Here is a 16,199-nt window from a genome sequence, read left to right on the forward strand (position 1 = left end):
GTGTAATATAACACATGTGAAATGCTTAGTAAGTTATTATCTTCCCCTAGGGGTTTTAAGGATATTTCTACTGCACAGCTAATGCTGAAGAGGGCCCATAAAATGAAGCCTAAAAAGTATAGTAATATAAATTTAGGTAAGTAACAGTTCAAAAAAAGATTCTATTGATGTAATTTTTCTACAGTTAAATCTCAAAATAGTTACTCTCTTTTAAAAGTTTGCTTGCACAACATCAAACATTAACTTGAATAAAGGTGGAGTGTGATTCAGTAAAAACAACTCAGTTTAAATCTATTTGTTCCAGTGAGAAAAAACATTCACTGGATTTTGAAGTTGAATATTTGACAGCTATGCTAAGCAGAATTTTTTTTTGTTTGTTTGTTCATGAATCTCTTTTTCCAAATGTGGAATTTATATTTCTTGTGCTTTTTATATTTTCCTCTTTGGGGAATTGCAGGTTAAAAATATTGACTTATGCAACAACTATGTATGAAAATGACAGCTTAATACATATGAAATGAAATAATTTTTTTTGTATTAAATATTCACTGTGGACATAATGTTTATCCAGCTCCTCTGTAATTATCTTCTGGTTCCTTTCAGATGCTTCTTATGTCAATGAACCTTTTCTAGAACCATTAACTGTTAGTATGATATGGTAATACAAATGTTAATTGAATATGTTGATAAAAATGGTAATAAAATACTGAAGTTACTATATTTAAATCTTCATGGCTTCTCACAATGCCCTAATATGTTACTTAAAAAAAAAAAAAATGTAGTAAATGTCTGGTGTGCAGCTGAGTTTTTTACATATGTTCCATTTGGTCTATTATTTTTTAACAAAAATCTTATTAGGTTATATAATCTTTTTTCCATATGCTCTCTGGTTTATGTTAGCGGTAATTATTCCAGTCATAGATGTCTGATTGAGCATATCAAATTTGCTATCCTGTTTTTGTTGTAGTTCTAATGGATTTTTTGGTTATGTTTGTATTCACTTTGTTCAGATTATTCAATATGGTATAGGAATGTTGAGCTTTTTAATGTATCACTTGGAATATTCTCAAAGTATATTACTAGTTTTAAAAAAAAATTAACAAAACTTTTGCACAATTATTTTATAGGTTCAAATTTTCTCTTCTTGACACCACCTCATACAGAAATTTTTTGTCTATTTGATTATTACATCAAGCACAAAAATAATATATATATAATTTTGCTGTATAGAGTTTTCTGACAGTCATTAAAATCATGATCTTTTTTTGCATATAAGCAAAAAGCATAATTTCTAGAACCAAGAAATATAACTGAAAATATTGCATACTCAATCAATTTTCGGAACAAAGATTATCAAGCCAACTATTCTTTCTCATACAGCACACTGGTCAGTGTGGACCAAGTAGACCATTATCAATTAAAAAAGTATTTTTATCTTAAACTTATGTTAAAATTCAGTTGTTGCACTAAAAAATTATCCTGATCTAATATTCCCCATGTGGGAAGAATCTCCATGTATATAATTATGTTTTATATCAGCTACCTCCTCTGAAGTGGTGGGAGCAAGCCAGGGTCTTGTTGAGGGTCTGGTTGAACAGAGCAACTTTACAGCATTTAAATTAGGGTAGATATACCTTATCCTGAGGCTAGCCATCTCCAGATCAGGAAACTGTGACCAGATACATTAGGCTGCCAGTGTCTTTCTTGGGTCTACATGTGGTACAGCTCATGCTAGAATATTTACGGCAATTCCAGTATAACTAGAGAGAGAGAGTGTTCAAAATCTTGGGCCATTGCTGTGAGTTTAACCCTACTGAAGAAGGAATTCTATAAGAAACTTTATTCCTTCTAATATTTAAAAGCAGATTGATATTAATCTGAATAAGTAGATGTCAGCATTGTCTTTTAATGTTTCCATAGATATTAGCATCCTACCACCTTCACCTCCTCTGAAATGAGCTTCATACATCTCGTACTTTCTGAAGTTTGAACAACCTGGTCTAGTGGAAGGTGTCCCTCCCTGTGGCAGGATGGTTGGAACTAGATGATCTTTAAGGTCCCTTACAACCCTAATCGTTCTATGATTCTATGATAAGCTGCACATGAAATGTTGTAGGATTTATTTTTAGTATTATTATTTCTGTTCTTTTGAATTTTCAGGTCCTCAATGTTGTAATTACAACTGTTTCATTTTTAGCTTTCCAATTTAAAATAGTTGAAGGTATGCTAACTACAATAAAATAATTTTGTTAGTGATAAGGATTAATACCCACTAGAAAATAAGTAGCCAGCATCCACTTAAAAGTGTGAATTATAAGGTATAAAAAAGCAATTATCCATGTTATATCCCTTTACTACACGTCAGTAGTAACTCACGTTAACTACAGTAGTAACTGCAGTAACTACAGTTTAAGCTCTGACAAAAAGCAGAGCAAAAACATCTCTAAATGTTCTAGATATAAATAAATTATAAGCTATTAACAAATATACTGATAGCTTTTATGGTAAGATTTCAGCATCATCTCAAACATCTTTTATGTGCTATTGATCATTCTGTGGCACTGAGCTTTTTAGTTGCAGGTAGCAATAAGGTGCTGATGGTTTTTGTAGGAACAAGTGGCTTGTCAGAGTATGCTGTCTGCTTCCATATTCTATCAAATTCCTTTGCCTTAGGCCTGAGATTCACAAGTTTTAAGTGTTAAATCAGCTTCCACTCAAAGAGTTTTACAGTCACTCTTTAATATAGTCATGACATCTGCTTGATTGGAACTTGGATTGGACAGCCATGAATAGCTTCGATTCTTAACATCCTCAGGGGTAGGAATTTCTTCTTTAATTTTCCATCTAAAACATTTGTCTCCTTCTAGTGCAATTGGTTAAATATAGAAGCCCACATCTGAGCTAGTCGTGTGCATTCTTTTGTGGAGAGAAATAGCTACCTTAAATGCTATTAATTTCCTCCTAAAACATAATTCAAAAACAGGCTACTTGAATCTCACTGTAAAAGCACTTACAAATTTCCACCGCCTAGACAGAAAACCTAAAGTGACTGGCTGAAGTACAGAATTAAACTGTAGGTATGTAGAAGAAACTGAGAAATATCTTACCTCATACATCTGGCCACGTACCTTCTCAGTAGTGAAAAAAATATAGAATATACTAGCAAGTGCACTGCATGCTATAGTTTATATTACAAAGAAGAGCTTAAAGTAGCATAACTTTATAATAGGGAGTGATTCAGGCGATGCTTATATTGCAGTAGACCAGTCCCACCAAATAATGGCCTTAAGGGCTGTTATGCCCTAATCCACTACAGTTACGTATGCTTGTGTATGTAGTTAAATAAAGTTGTGACCTGTATTATAACGATACCAAATGTAGGCTGTGCCTGCTTCAACTATTTTACTCTGCAGTAAGATAATACAAAAAGTGTGGGCAAGAAACCAAAAATATTGCAGCCAAGTAAAACAGACATAATGTCAGAAATATTCCTGTTTATCATGGCTGCAGAAAATTCTATAGAAATTCTAATTCAAAATCTAAGTACAGCAGACATTAACGCACCTAAGCACAGTGACTCAAAACAATCCTAACTTCCTAAAGATATCTTGGCACAGCAGTGCAGAGTTTCTTGCTTAACTTTGAATTTCCTTGATTCTGTGGATTTTATATTAGTCTCTGAAAGTTAACTTCTTTTAAGATGGCTGGAAGCCTTGTCTTGCTTTCAGCTTGTCTCTCCTACACTGCTGTACTACTTCTTGTTTAACCATTTCCTACTCAAAGGAAAACTTGCCAGTGACTAACAGCATGAAATGGTAATTCTTGCTGCCACATAGGTAATAATAATAAAAAAAAAAAAAAAAAAAAATGTAAAAAAGCAGCTGGAGTGGGCCTTGACTCCTAAATCCAAAGCACAATGGTATTGGTATTTCACAAAGGTCAAAAAATATTTTTAGTTCTATTGTAGAATTTAAGAGAGCAATGCAATGCAAATTATATAACAAACAAACAAACCAAACCCAAACCCAAACAGCAAAAGATCCAACATACCCCCCCTCAAAACCCACAACCCCATATCAGATGACCTGACTGTACACCATTGATGATTTGTTGAATTAACACCAGTCAGAATAAAAATTTGGGTGATGTAATTATTCCTTGTTGCGCCTTACATCAATAACCATTGATCTATATTTCCTTAGTAGCAGAAAGAAAGCTACTTCTGTTTCTGTGTATTTCGTGTAGCAGTATCATCTGGGAACTCCAGCTATGGATGAGTTGAAGTTCTAATTGCTGTTCAGTTATAGAACAAGATATGGTCTTCTTTCCAAATGAATTTACAAATTGAATTATCTTATAGATAAGTATCTGTCACTGTGCTACTTTGATTTGTCAACTCTCTAAAGTCAACACAGATATGTTTATGTTTTTCTAATTACAGATATTGCACAACAAAAATTAATGACAAACATTTAATTTTTTTCAGTTTTACATATTATCAAGAAGTTATTTAGTAAATGTGGTGCCAAATCAGGCAGTAACTATTCCTTCCATATTGTTTCTATAACATTTCTTGTGTTTGTCCAACTTATCTTCCATAGTTGGAGTCAGCCAAGCAATGTGCATTAAATTACCTCCCTGGTTCCTAGATTGCCAGCACAGATCATTGTCCAGTAAGCGACATTTAAATGACAATGCCAGAATCCAGGAAGACATTTGTAAGATTTTGAACTATTGGAGTCTTTCACAGTTCTCTGTGTGAAATCTAAAACATTTGATTGCTTGTCATCAAAGCATACATGCAGTTCATTTCCCTAGCTCACTTGAAGACTGAAAAGCACTAGTAGTATAATCTACGTAATATTGCCTATATTTGAGACTAAATAAAGAAAAGAGTTAATTTTTAATAACAAAAGAGCTGTAGGCAGCGGTTGAGGTGATCCAGGTAGGTACAAATTCAAGTGGCCTGGCACTGTGTTAAATCCCTGTAGTTATTTTGCAGAGACTCAAAGATAAATCTTCTGATAGAAATCTCTTAGAAGAACAATTTCTATCATTTCCCTGTCTGCCCATTCCATGGACCTTCTTTACTGCTGATATGCTTGTACACACATAAATGTCTGAAAAATAACTTCATGTGACTTCATCCAAAAGTCCTTGGTATAGTTTAACTTTGGACTAGTTGGAGTTTTCATAGAATTTGGTGGAAGGCTGGATTAAGAAAAGATAACATTTTTAAAATATTTTGGTATTTTAGTAGACCCACACAGGAAAAAAAGTGTGTAATTTCAGAAATTATTTTAAGTTAATAAAAAATAGTTTGGAAATCATAGAATCATAGAATCATAGAATAGTAAGGGTTGGAAAGGACCTTAAGATCATCTAGTTCCAACCCCCCTGCCATGGGCAGGGACACCTTGCACTAAACCATGTGGTCCAAGGCTCTGTCCAACCTGGCCTTGAACACCGCCAGGGATGGAGCATCCACAACCTCCCTGGGCACCCATTCCAGTGCTTCACCACCCTCACTGTAAAGAACTTCTTCCTTATATCTAATCTAAACTTCCCCTGTTTAAGTTTGAAGCCATTACCCCTTGTCCTACCACTACAGTCCCTAAGGAAGAGTCCCTCCTCAGCATCCTTATAGACCCCCTTCAGATACTGGAAGGCTGCTATGAGGTCTCCACGCAGCCTTCTCTTCTCCAGGCTGAACAGCCCCAACTCTCTCAGCCTGTCTTCATACAGGAGGTGCTCCAGCCCTCTTATCATCCTCGTGGCCCTCCTCTGGACTTGCTCCAACAGCTCCATGTCCTTTTTATGTTGAGGACACCAGAACTGTATGCAGTACTCCAAGTGAGGTCTCACAAGAGCAGAGTAGAGGGGCAGGATCACCTCCTTTGACCTGCTGGTCACGCTTCTTTTGATGCAGCCCAGGATACAGTTGGTTTTCTGGGCTGCTAGCGCACACTGCCGGCTCATGTTAAGCTTCTTGTCAACCAACACCCCCAAGTCCTTCTCCACAGGGCTGCTCTGAATCACTTCTTTGCCCAACCTGTAGCAGTGCCTGGGATTGCCCCGACCCAGGTGTAGGACCTTACGCTTGGCTTGGTTAAACTTCATGAGGTTGGCATCAGCCCACCTCACAAGCGTGTCAAGGTCCTTCTGGATGGCATCCCTTCAAATCCTCAGTTGCACTTTGTTGAGGTTTTCATAATGCTTTTAACTTTGTTTTTGGTCTTCTATTGAAGAAAGACACTGACTTTGTAACTAGTATTAAGCTAGTAGAAGTTAGAAGTCTTTTTATTAACACCATTGTTTCAACACTGAATGCTGGATGTTGGAAAAATTGTAATTATAAAAAAATTTTACTCTACATTTTTATCCATGTATAGTGCATGTATGGCTATGTATTTCACAACTACAGAAAACACAGTGATAATTCATACTTTACTTAAAATATTTTTTATAAGTTCTATTACTTAAAATTTCAGGGAGAAGTTTTAAAATATAATGTATTAGTACTCAAGATTATTTTGGCCCAAATCTTACTGTGATCTACTGCCTCAAACATTTGCTACCCTCAAGAACGCTAGGTTGTTACAAATTTATTTTTGAGTTGGGAGGCATAGTAATATAGGCCTACTTCATCCATCTGTGCAAATAGAAAATACCTACAAACCTGGTAATCCAGTTTGTGAATAAAGTGATCCCATTATTAGAATCATTCTTATAATCTGTCTTTAAACCTAATGGAGCTAATCATTATTTATTGCGCTTCTTGCGTTGTTTCATTGAACTTGCACATTATGTAGTAAAAGAGGTTAAAATTACTTTAAATCTGATATCCTCTGGGTTAATCTGGAATAATTATTATACAACAAGATGAGAGATGTTCTTCTAGACAATTTGAAGTAAAAAAGTGTAAGATATCACTGATTCTGCCTTGGGAAGAAGGCATGGCCTAAATAATTCCCACCTGTGTTTTCCACAATTCCTTCGTTAGTCAAGTTTGCTACTTTGTACTTTGCTACTTAGGTTATCACCATTAAGGACATTCTGTCAACCAAATGCTGCTGCAGTTTCAGCTGACCAAGAATACCATAACAGTTTGATGTGTTTTGTCAATGCATTATCTCTTAAAGTATCCACACCCATTAAAGATCTTCTCAGGGCTTATAAAACAAAATTGCAGTCTGTCTGCATTTTCTTGCTTGTGTCAAGAGAGCATTCTCTGAGAAAAAGTGGAGCTCCTAGTATCCCTTTATGTACTATTAGTTTATAACTGAAGCATCTACTGCAAATACAGAGGTGTAGTCAAAACCCAACTTTGTAAATTGCAGTTAAGCTGCGTAAGAAATTGCCCACTGACTTAACAGGGCATTAATATCCTTTATTTCCATAGATAAGGAAACAACAAAAAAGCTACTTACTTTGAAGCAGTATTAGAGATACTCCTGTAAACTTTTTCAATAAACACCAGCAACACCATGTAACAAACTCAAAATGGAGCATCGGACATAAATAGCCATGTAAATTTATTCTGCCTCAATGCTTTTTGAGTCTTTCCATTTCCTCTGTTTTCCTGCTCTATCTGTTCTGACAGTGTGTCACATATTCATTTCTGTTACAGTTGCATTCTTTGTGAAAATTTAGATTATTTCCTTGCCATATTTACTTTCTTGCTAAGTTCTATTCCTGTTTTCCTTCTTTAGTTTTATTAATGTCTACCCTTTTCTGACAGTTTGTAGTCACCTCTGTCGACAAGCTGCTTCTGCCTCATAGCTTCTCAGATATTCCTGAGAGTGTATTTGTCTGCTTTTGCTATTGTCTTCTTCTTTTAACCATGAGAAACATATTTCTTTGATTTTTCCTTTGACTTTCCATTACTCATATTATGCTCAGTGCCATAGCTTCACAACTGTATATATACTTTTGCTCATCATTATGTATCTGGTTTTGTTTCTACATTCTCCTGGGTCATTTTGGTTTTTTTCTTTTTTTAATAAATGGCTGGTTTATTCTGCGCTGTGCATAGAATTTTCACATTCTTTCTAACCTACTGTTTCCCTTAAACTCCTACATTCCTTCTATGTCAAGGAAATCATTCTCCCTTCACAGAAGAAATAATGCATGAAAATCACCTTTCCTGACTTGTGTGGTTTCACATTAGTTTAACTTTTGTTAATTAAACTTTATATTTTTTCTAAATAAATCTAGATTTTTACACAATTCTGTGCTCATCTTTACTTCTTTGCAAAATCTTTGAAATAATAGTTAACAGTTATGAAACTAATGAAGATTTCATACGGTGGCATATAGATGAGTCTATAGACTTTTCAAGTATTTTTTATTCCAGTAAGGATGGCACATGAAAGAAGGTTAGCTTATTATCTGTAAGTTTAGCCTCAAAAAATAATCTGTCTCCTGTTAACATTTTTTAGGTGTAAATGACTTGATTTATAGTGCTGAATAATTCTAAATCAAAGCTTTTAGAAACAGTGCTTGGCATATATTCTGCTAATATTTCTGCTTTAATTTCAAGCTTTAAAAGCATATTTTTTTAAATATTTTCTGGAAATATATGCTTTAGATTTTATTTTGGAGATGAGCTAGCTGAAAGATCAACAGTGTTAAAATCCTGTGAAATAGTGACTTTGAGTCTCAGTTGCACATGTATTTATGTTGCTTTATTTTAGAAAGTGTAATCCTTTGTGAATATAAAACCTACTTTTAAAGGTATTTTCATTTATTAAGTGGCTAAAAGGTGAAAAACTGCTTGAAGGAATGAATGAGCCAGGTCTGACCTTTGATTTTAACTTGTTCTTGTCATCTAGACCCAGCTGTGAGACTGGCATTGTTCAAAAACAATGAAAATAAACATCTCCATGTGAAACCACTGAGGAAGACACAGCCTATAAATTCTGGTTACTCTGAAGGTATGAACAAGTATTTCACTTTATCTCTATGCATATAAGCATATATATCTCGTAATGTGTTTTAAGCAAGTCTACTTGAAATGTAAAACAAGATGCACAAATAGAAGAAGTCAAGAGTTTAAGGTCCTTATCTGTTCCTGGGTATCTCAAGTTACAGCAGTGAAACATTCCAAATTCAATTCATTGGGGAGGGTGAGGGGTGCTCCTAGAGATTAATTCATAATAAACTGGTACATAATTTATTTATTATTATTAAATTTTCATCATAAAAATAATCATTATAAAAAACATCAAAGCATGTCACAGAGGTATAAAATACAAAGCACTAAACAAAATTTTCAAAATGAAATATCACTTCAAATTCTTCATCTCATTCTCATCTTTTCTCAAGCTATCCATTAATTCCTGATAATCATTAACATGTTTTTAGGAAGATACTTCCATAAATATTCCCTAAAACCCACCATTTGGCAGAAGACAAGAAAAGAATCTGCAGCATGTAAATATAAAACTGACTTTCCAAAAACATTTAAATACTCTTGTAGCTCCTTTACTGTCGAAATTAATTTTAAAACCCTCTTCGATTTCAGTACAATTAGAGTAAAGCCAATTCTACTGAAAATACCCTCGTTGTAAGAAGCTGAGTGTCTCCAGAGGCATTTTTTTTTTTACTGTTTTGATTACTTTTGCAACTCAGTAGTGTGCTTGAAGAGTTGTCACCTCTGTCTTTTTATCTTTTCAAAGACGTAGCCACATGCTATCTGATTTATTCCTAAGCCTACAAAGTAAGATTAAAAATAATACTATATTAATGTTCACTGAATGAGAATAGAAATTGCAACCTGTCAGAGACAGGTGTGCAATCAATCTGAGTATACCTGAACTGAATTTGGTCAGTTAACCTAGCTGTATGAAAATCCAGATTTGCCTCACATTCATGAGTACATGCTCAAATTTGGTTGGAAACAACTTTTGGTGAATTCTAAAGAGGACAAATGTTTGCTCTATTATTTTCCTTGGATCTAAGCATAAATTTACCTAGAATATAGTCTGTATATACTGTGACTGATTTAGTATTCCCAGTGTCTCGTATCTGTTGCTGTGGCTATGCTTATAATGCCAGAGTGCATCACACACTGAACAGAACATGCTGACTGCCTACAAAACACTGGATATCCAAAGCCTATAAGCAGTAGTGTGAATGTTCAAAACCATATCAAGCTTGATCACATGCTCAGTACCCTGAAGTCATTATAGGTTTAGCCTAGCTTTCCTGCCATCAGTTTATCTGTTCCTGCCTGGAGATTTTGGAAAAGCTAATATATGCATTCTAAATATTAGTGAAATTACTTTTTGAATACATGGAGAGAAGGTACCATAGCAGATTAGATATCAGAAGGCAAGCACTGTAGTGGCACTCTTGTTTATCTTTCATTTCAAGAAGCACTGTATTCCTTTGGTCAGCTAATAGATTTTAGGTTTTTTTGGCCATCTTGTATTGGGTGCTCACATGCAATCTGCTGATCCTTCAAGAAGATGAGCAATACTCTTCTGTTGGATCAGAATATAAAATTCTCCTACCTGTGGCATTGCTACTGCAGATGGTAGGGCCAGAAAACACTAGGTTGTGAATTAGAACCCTGAGTGGAGCACAAATCATTTATTTATGTGTATGTGAGATACCATCAGACTGAACTAAGAGTTTATATTTAGAATTTGGTAACACTTTGCCTGTTATCTACTGTGAAGCAAAGCACATGCATGATAATTTCAGCATTGTGTTATCAGTCATTTTTTCCCTCACTCACAGAAAAACTTGTTTCCCATTTCCCCTCTCTCCCCTTTTGACCATTTCTTCCTCTTTTGCCTAGAATAGATTTATCTGGGTCTGTTCTCCGATGGAAGTTCTTTCTGTAACAAGAAGGTGAAATGTTTTCACTCTGTATTGATAACTCTTGTGGACACTGTCTTTTAAGTCAAGAGAGAACACAGACCAATCTATTGCATGGTGGAAATAAACTTCCTTCATTCAAGCCCTTTTACCTTCACAGACTGGTAGTCAGTGCTCTGGTAGAAAATTTGAACTCCAATATATCTCCTTCATCAACAACTAAATAAATTACAAATAATGAATAAATAAATAAAAGGCATGTTCTAAATATTCCTGCTTCATTTCTTTAAATTGGGAAATGGGGGAGAAACCATGGCATCAACAGCAAGTACACATGTGTTATCTGTTAAATAACAGAATCACTACTTTTGAAAGGGGATGCCCTCGGAAGTGAAACAATTAGAACAGTTTTAGATTTTCAAACTGGAACATGTCATGGTAGTGAATATTTAAGAGGTAATCTAGTTAAAAAATAAGACGAACGTCTTTTGTCTTCACTGTGTCCTTAGCTTGTCTTTAAAAATAAAAATAAGACAAAAAGACATAAAAAATAAGAGGTATAAAAATAAAGAGTGGAAAAGAATAAGTTTAATATGTGATGCTTGTGTGTTTCTGAGGCAAAGGTTATATTCTGCTATAAATTGTTTTGTCATCTGAACTACTGCATCATACTGACGGTGTTGTATCCTGCAACAACACTGCATCTGTAAAAGAATATCTAAACATAGTGAGGACACAGTGGTGATGCAATATTCAACTATTTTCCTGTTACAAAAGTTGTGATGAGCTAATATGCAAAATGTTGGTATCCGATTTTGAAAACTTGTGTATAACTTTAATCCCATAGGACAATTCACATATCTCTAATCTGGCACACACACTGTAGGAAAATACATTTTTAAAATTGGAGTGACATCATAAATTTTTATTAAATTTTAGAAGAGTCTTATGCTTTACTCACTGATGTTATAAAAATCCCCACAGGGGACCATTATTTCACATTTGTATCACAATAGCACACAGAAGTTAATCAGAGACAATCCCCTTTGTATTATACGCTTCATCAACAGCACGAGGAAACGTTCTGGCAGACAAGAATTTACCATTTAAAAATACAAGGAACATGTGAAGGCACAAACCATGGGAACATAATTAAATACGTATTAGTGTATATGTGTGTGTGTATATGTGTATCTGTCAATACGTATACATCGCATAGCACTTATGCTTTTTTGTTTGTGTATGTAGAAAGGAAAGTAAATTGTGAACAATTACTCTCTGGCGTAATTTGTAATATCAAAGTGTGTTTGGTAATCCTAATGCTTTCTGTTTAGGTGCTGTTTCAGTTATTTTAAAATGAAGTTAATGCATGTGGTCATTGTATAATACAGATTCATTAAAACTATAATTTAAATAATTTTTTTGAAGCATACTTATGTATTGCGACATTAACTTCAGTAGGTTATAAGTAAGACACAGAATATGCAAGTGTAAATATGTGTTTACTGCTTCTCTTAAGAAACTGTAGCCTGATCAATAACCTGAAGACAGACAAAAGCCTGCCTTAATCTACTTTCACTTCTGATGATTTGCTGGATGTTTCCTGGAATTATGTATACTACACTGTTTTTTTTGGTGTGATAGGTTTATACTTCCAGCCTGGTTGTTGGGTTTCAGTTAGTACCAGTTGGTTGACAAACAAAATATGCCAGCTTAAATTTTAATGAACATTTTTTTGAGACTCTTGTGTGTTTTGTAGATGGTGACGTTTCAAAAGATCTCAAAATTTTGGAAACATCATAAGGAACACAGATAATTTTCAGCGTTTCCTATTTTGCAGCAAAGCATATTTTTAGAAAGCATTATGACTGCTTCTCCTCTTGTCTGGAGGCTATTTCAGTTCTTGATTTAACGTAAAATAGTCTTGACTATTTTGGATAAAGTAGATCAGGAACTGGAGGAAGAATCTACCCTTGACTACTTCTCTTTTCTTGAGAAATTCTAATTAGTCTTGGCTGAATGAGTAACAGAACATCTCTGTCAGCAGTGGGTCTGTAATTACAGGGTCCATAATTCCATTTACACAGAAGAAGGATACCTACTTCTCCAACCAGCAGTGTGAGTGCTGTGTCCCAGTACAGCAGCTCAGAACTAAAGAAGCAGCCCTGAGGCCTAGCACATTGTTTTGCTTTGGGAACAGTACATATCTTTTGAGGTCCTCCTTAATCCATCTGCCTCAACAGTTTTGGTGGGTTATCCAAATAATTTCTGTTCAGAGGAATGGAAAGCTGGATTCCAATCTGTAGAGTAAGCTGGAAGAAGACAGTAAATCAGCTGAGAGTCCAGTCAAACTATCCCAAGTATTATTTGGATATGATTACCTAACTTCTCAGAAATTCATAGACTATGCTCTAATTATGCTCTAGTTATGTAATTAGGTGACTTATTGGCACATATACTACATATATTTTTAGTCATATCCATATCCATCAGTGGCACATCAATACCACATGCTTCCAAGGACTGGAAGCAATACAGCTTCACCCAGGAATGTGCACAGTGACCAATGCCAGGAAGTTTAAATATATTAAAAATGCACTCGACTATGTTGTCAAGATATGTTTACTCTAGTTTGGGAACCTGTAGTTCTAATTGCTAGAACTGTATTTCCTGTCATTTTATGCTCATGGGTGACTAAAGAAAACATAATGGGTATAATGCTAAGGCAAATTTCACCGATACAAATTTGATAATGAACAGATTATGCTTTCTTGGTTAGCTTTTAATTACAGAAATATTTATTCATTTCTCTTTAAATTGTCAGTAGAAATAACATTTATTTTTCATACTGGAACAAGGTAAAACAATCTTGCGATTATGTCATATGATTGGAAGATAAATATCAAGGATCCATTTAAAGTCATCTGTTTTCTAGCTTTCTGATAGTTAACAGTTATGAAACTCGTAGTCTCAAGTGAAAAATGTTGCAGAACATCCTTATAGATTATTACTATTGCTAAATAAAAACCTGAACTTCAGACTTTGGAAAGTGGTAATTTAAAGTTATCTTTGAGTTAATTACATGAGCTCATTAAAATATTGTTACATAGGGAGCAACATAGTTTCTTAGGTTTTCTGTATTAGATAATATGAATACAGTGAAGAAAAAGTATATATGACAATTAAATAGAACTTGTATTGATTCAAGTCACTCATGTTTTTGAATATCTGCATGAGAGTTAAGCAGGTACTAAGAGTGGAATGCTAATATTCATCTTTTTTTGTGCTTTAAGTATTTTTTTTTTGTTTGCTATTTAAGAATATTTAAAAAGGCATTGAACTACAGCTATTAATTTGTATTAGCTGTTTTTGTCTTTTATATATCAGCTATTTTCAATGGAAAAATAGAAATGGCATTAACTCATCAACTCCCAGGAAGTGCATTGTTTGTAAACACCCATTTCTAAATTAAGTCATCTTTTATTGAGCTGTGGTCTGAAAAGGATTAATAAACACATTCTAAATCTGGCCTTGCTGCAATTATACTCGCTGAATTGCCATATTTACAGTTAAATGTAGTTATTACATATCTCCCATGCTTTAAATTTGTATGCCACATTAGGGAAGCAGTTTCTAAACCATAAAGCACTGACGAAAATGACAGAATAATGCATTTCCAGAGAATGCAAGATCTGTCCTGAAATGTGATGAAATTGTGTTACAGAAACCTGTAGTGTGGAAGGGGATCTATCTTTTCAAAATCAGAATTCTATGACTTTTTTTCTTATTATTTAGTTTGAGCTCACACAACAGAACTCTCGCATTGAAATATTTTCTCATTTTAAGGAATTAATGGCTCTCCACCAGCCCTCTAACATGTAAAATGAGTAGGTTACTTGTGTCCAGTACATCCAAAAAGAGCCAGGTTAAAATAAACATAAGGAGTTGGATATCTTGGAAAAAATCTGTCATGGGTTTGGGTTAATCATCTCCAGAAGAAATTCAACTTGATGCCTGAAATGTAAGACTTCTTGGAGAAAGCAGTAAAGCCTGAGGCAGTGTTGATCTGAAGGAGTGCTCTCCATGGGTCAGAGCTGCTCTGCTGGCAGAGTGCAAACCCAGTTCACAACAGCGGTACACTGAAAAGTTGTAAAAGACTGCAGGGGCCTTACAGTGCATGCACTCAAGCTTCAGTTACATAGTTCTAGTGGTCCAGTTTCTTATTATAAAATAAAACTAAAAAATAAAACCTGTGCCTAATTTTCTAGCTGCTTGTCCATCAATGACAGTGTAGGACTTTTTCAGTATTCATGCAATGAAGGAATCCTGAAATTATCATATATATTTAAAGATACATAAGTAAAACATCATTTATGTGTGCTTAGGCAGTGCATTTCAGTGTCTGAATATTTATAAATGATCTACATGTGTGACAGTTTTATTAATATTTTTGCTTTTCACATTCAATTGAAAAAAAATAAAAAATAAAAAATCTATTTGCCTGAACAGGAGCTACTTACCCTAGATGCGTATTTACTTAATATTATAAATTCTCAGTGTGATTCTAGTCTTCAGGGTTTCTGTATTCATATTTTAAAGGTTTCTAACCACGTATTTCACCTGCCTGTGTATTATCTCTTTGTTCCTGTCTCTACTATTTTGCAGACTGTTGTAATTTGTGGTGATATAAGGACTTTATTAGTACATCAGACTTAAATGTGGTCTCTTAGCTAGAGAGAACGCATTTGCTCCAACAAACTTCCGAAACTTGGATTTTATACAATGTGTAGGCTGTTACTTGTGATTCCATAGCATAGTAGTTTACCAATCTTTAACCTAAAAGGAACTTCACATGAAAAAAAAAAAGAAAAAAAAATAGTCTTACTGTTTTTTTGCTAATAACTACCTAATGGTGACATCAGTGGGAATGAGATTTCACCCAAAATGTCATCAGAGGTTGAAGACTATATTTTCTCATTATTAAGGGAACACAATTGTTCAGATAGTTTTATTTGTATCTTCTAAGATTCTATCTCTCTTTTTTTTCTCCTTTTCTTGACATTTTATGTCCAAAAGCTAGGTAGTGTAGATACCTGCATCTCAGCCAATGTATATGTAAGCAAGTTGACTCCACATTCAGATCCACAGCTTTTAATACTGCATAAGGCAATCATTTTGGATGAATAGATCCCTGAGTACTGAAGCATTTCAAATCCTTTTTCATTTGACCATTCAGTGACCTGATAACTATTTCCTGTCCCTAAGTAAGGTTGTGACCCAGGTCTTAGAGTGCAAAAGACAGATAATTTTAGCAACAAGTTAAATCCAAAAGGATTTGGTTGAAGGGGGTAAAGGAGAATAGGTTTGGCTAA

At 34.5% G+C, this 16,199-nt stretch overlaps 1 protein-coding gene across 16 annotated transcripts in view; it reads left to right on the forward strand.

Moving 5' to 3' along the window:
* LRRIQ1 (leucine rich repeats and IQ motif containing 1) overlaps window positions 1-16,199 on the forward strand; it is a 127,434-nt gene that overhangs the window by 64,163 nt on the left and 47,072 nt on the right. For 12 of the 16 annotated variants that reach the window (XR_003990646.1, XR_003990645.1, XR_003990644.1 and 9 more), the window contains 2 exons: window positions 51-136; window positions 8,835-8,936. Coding sequence is in view for 9 of the 16 variants with exons in the window: in XM_030480236.1 (XP_030336096.1) it covers window positions 51-136; window positions 8,835-8,936 (188 nt within the window). In the remaining 7 variants the exon portion in view is untranslated. Of the gene's footprint in view, window positions 1-50; window positions 137-8,834; window positions 8,937-10,812; window positions 11,023-16,199 lie in introns of those variants that run through there. The other 4 variants (XR_003990649.1, XM_030480246.1, XM_030480242.1 and 1 more) reach the window with 3 other exon arrangements.

This window comes from Strigops habroptila, chromosome 3 (assembly GCF_004027225.2).
Source record: "Strigops habroptila isolate Jane chromosome 3, bStrHab1.2.pri, whole genome shotgun sequence".
Taxonomy (NCBI): Eukaryota; Metazoa; Chordata; class Aves; order Psittaciformes; family Psittacidae; genus Strigops; species Strigops habroptila.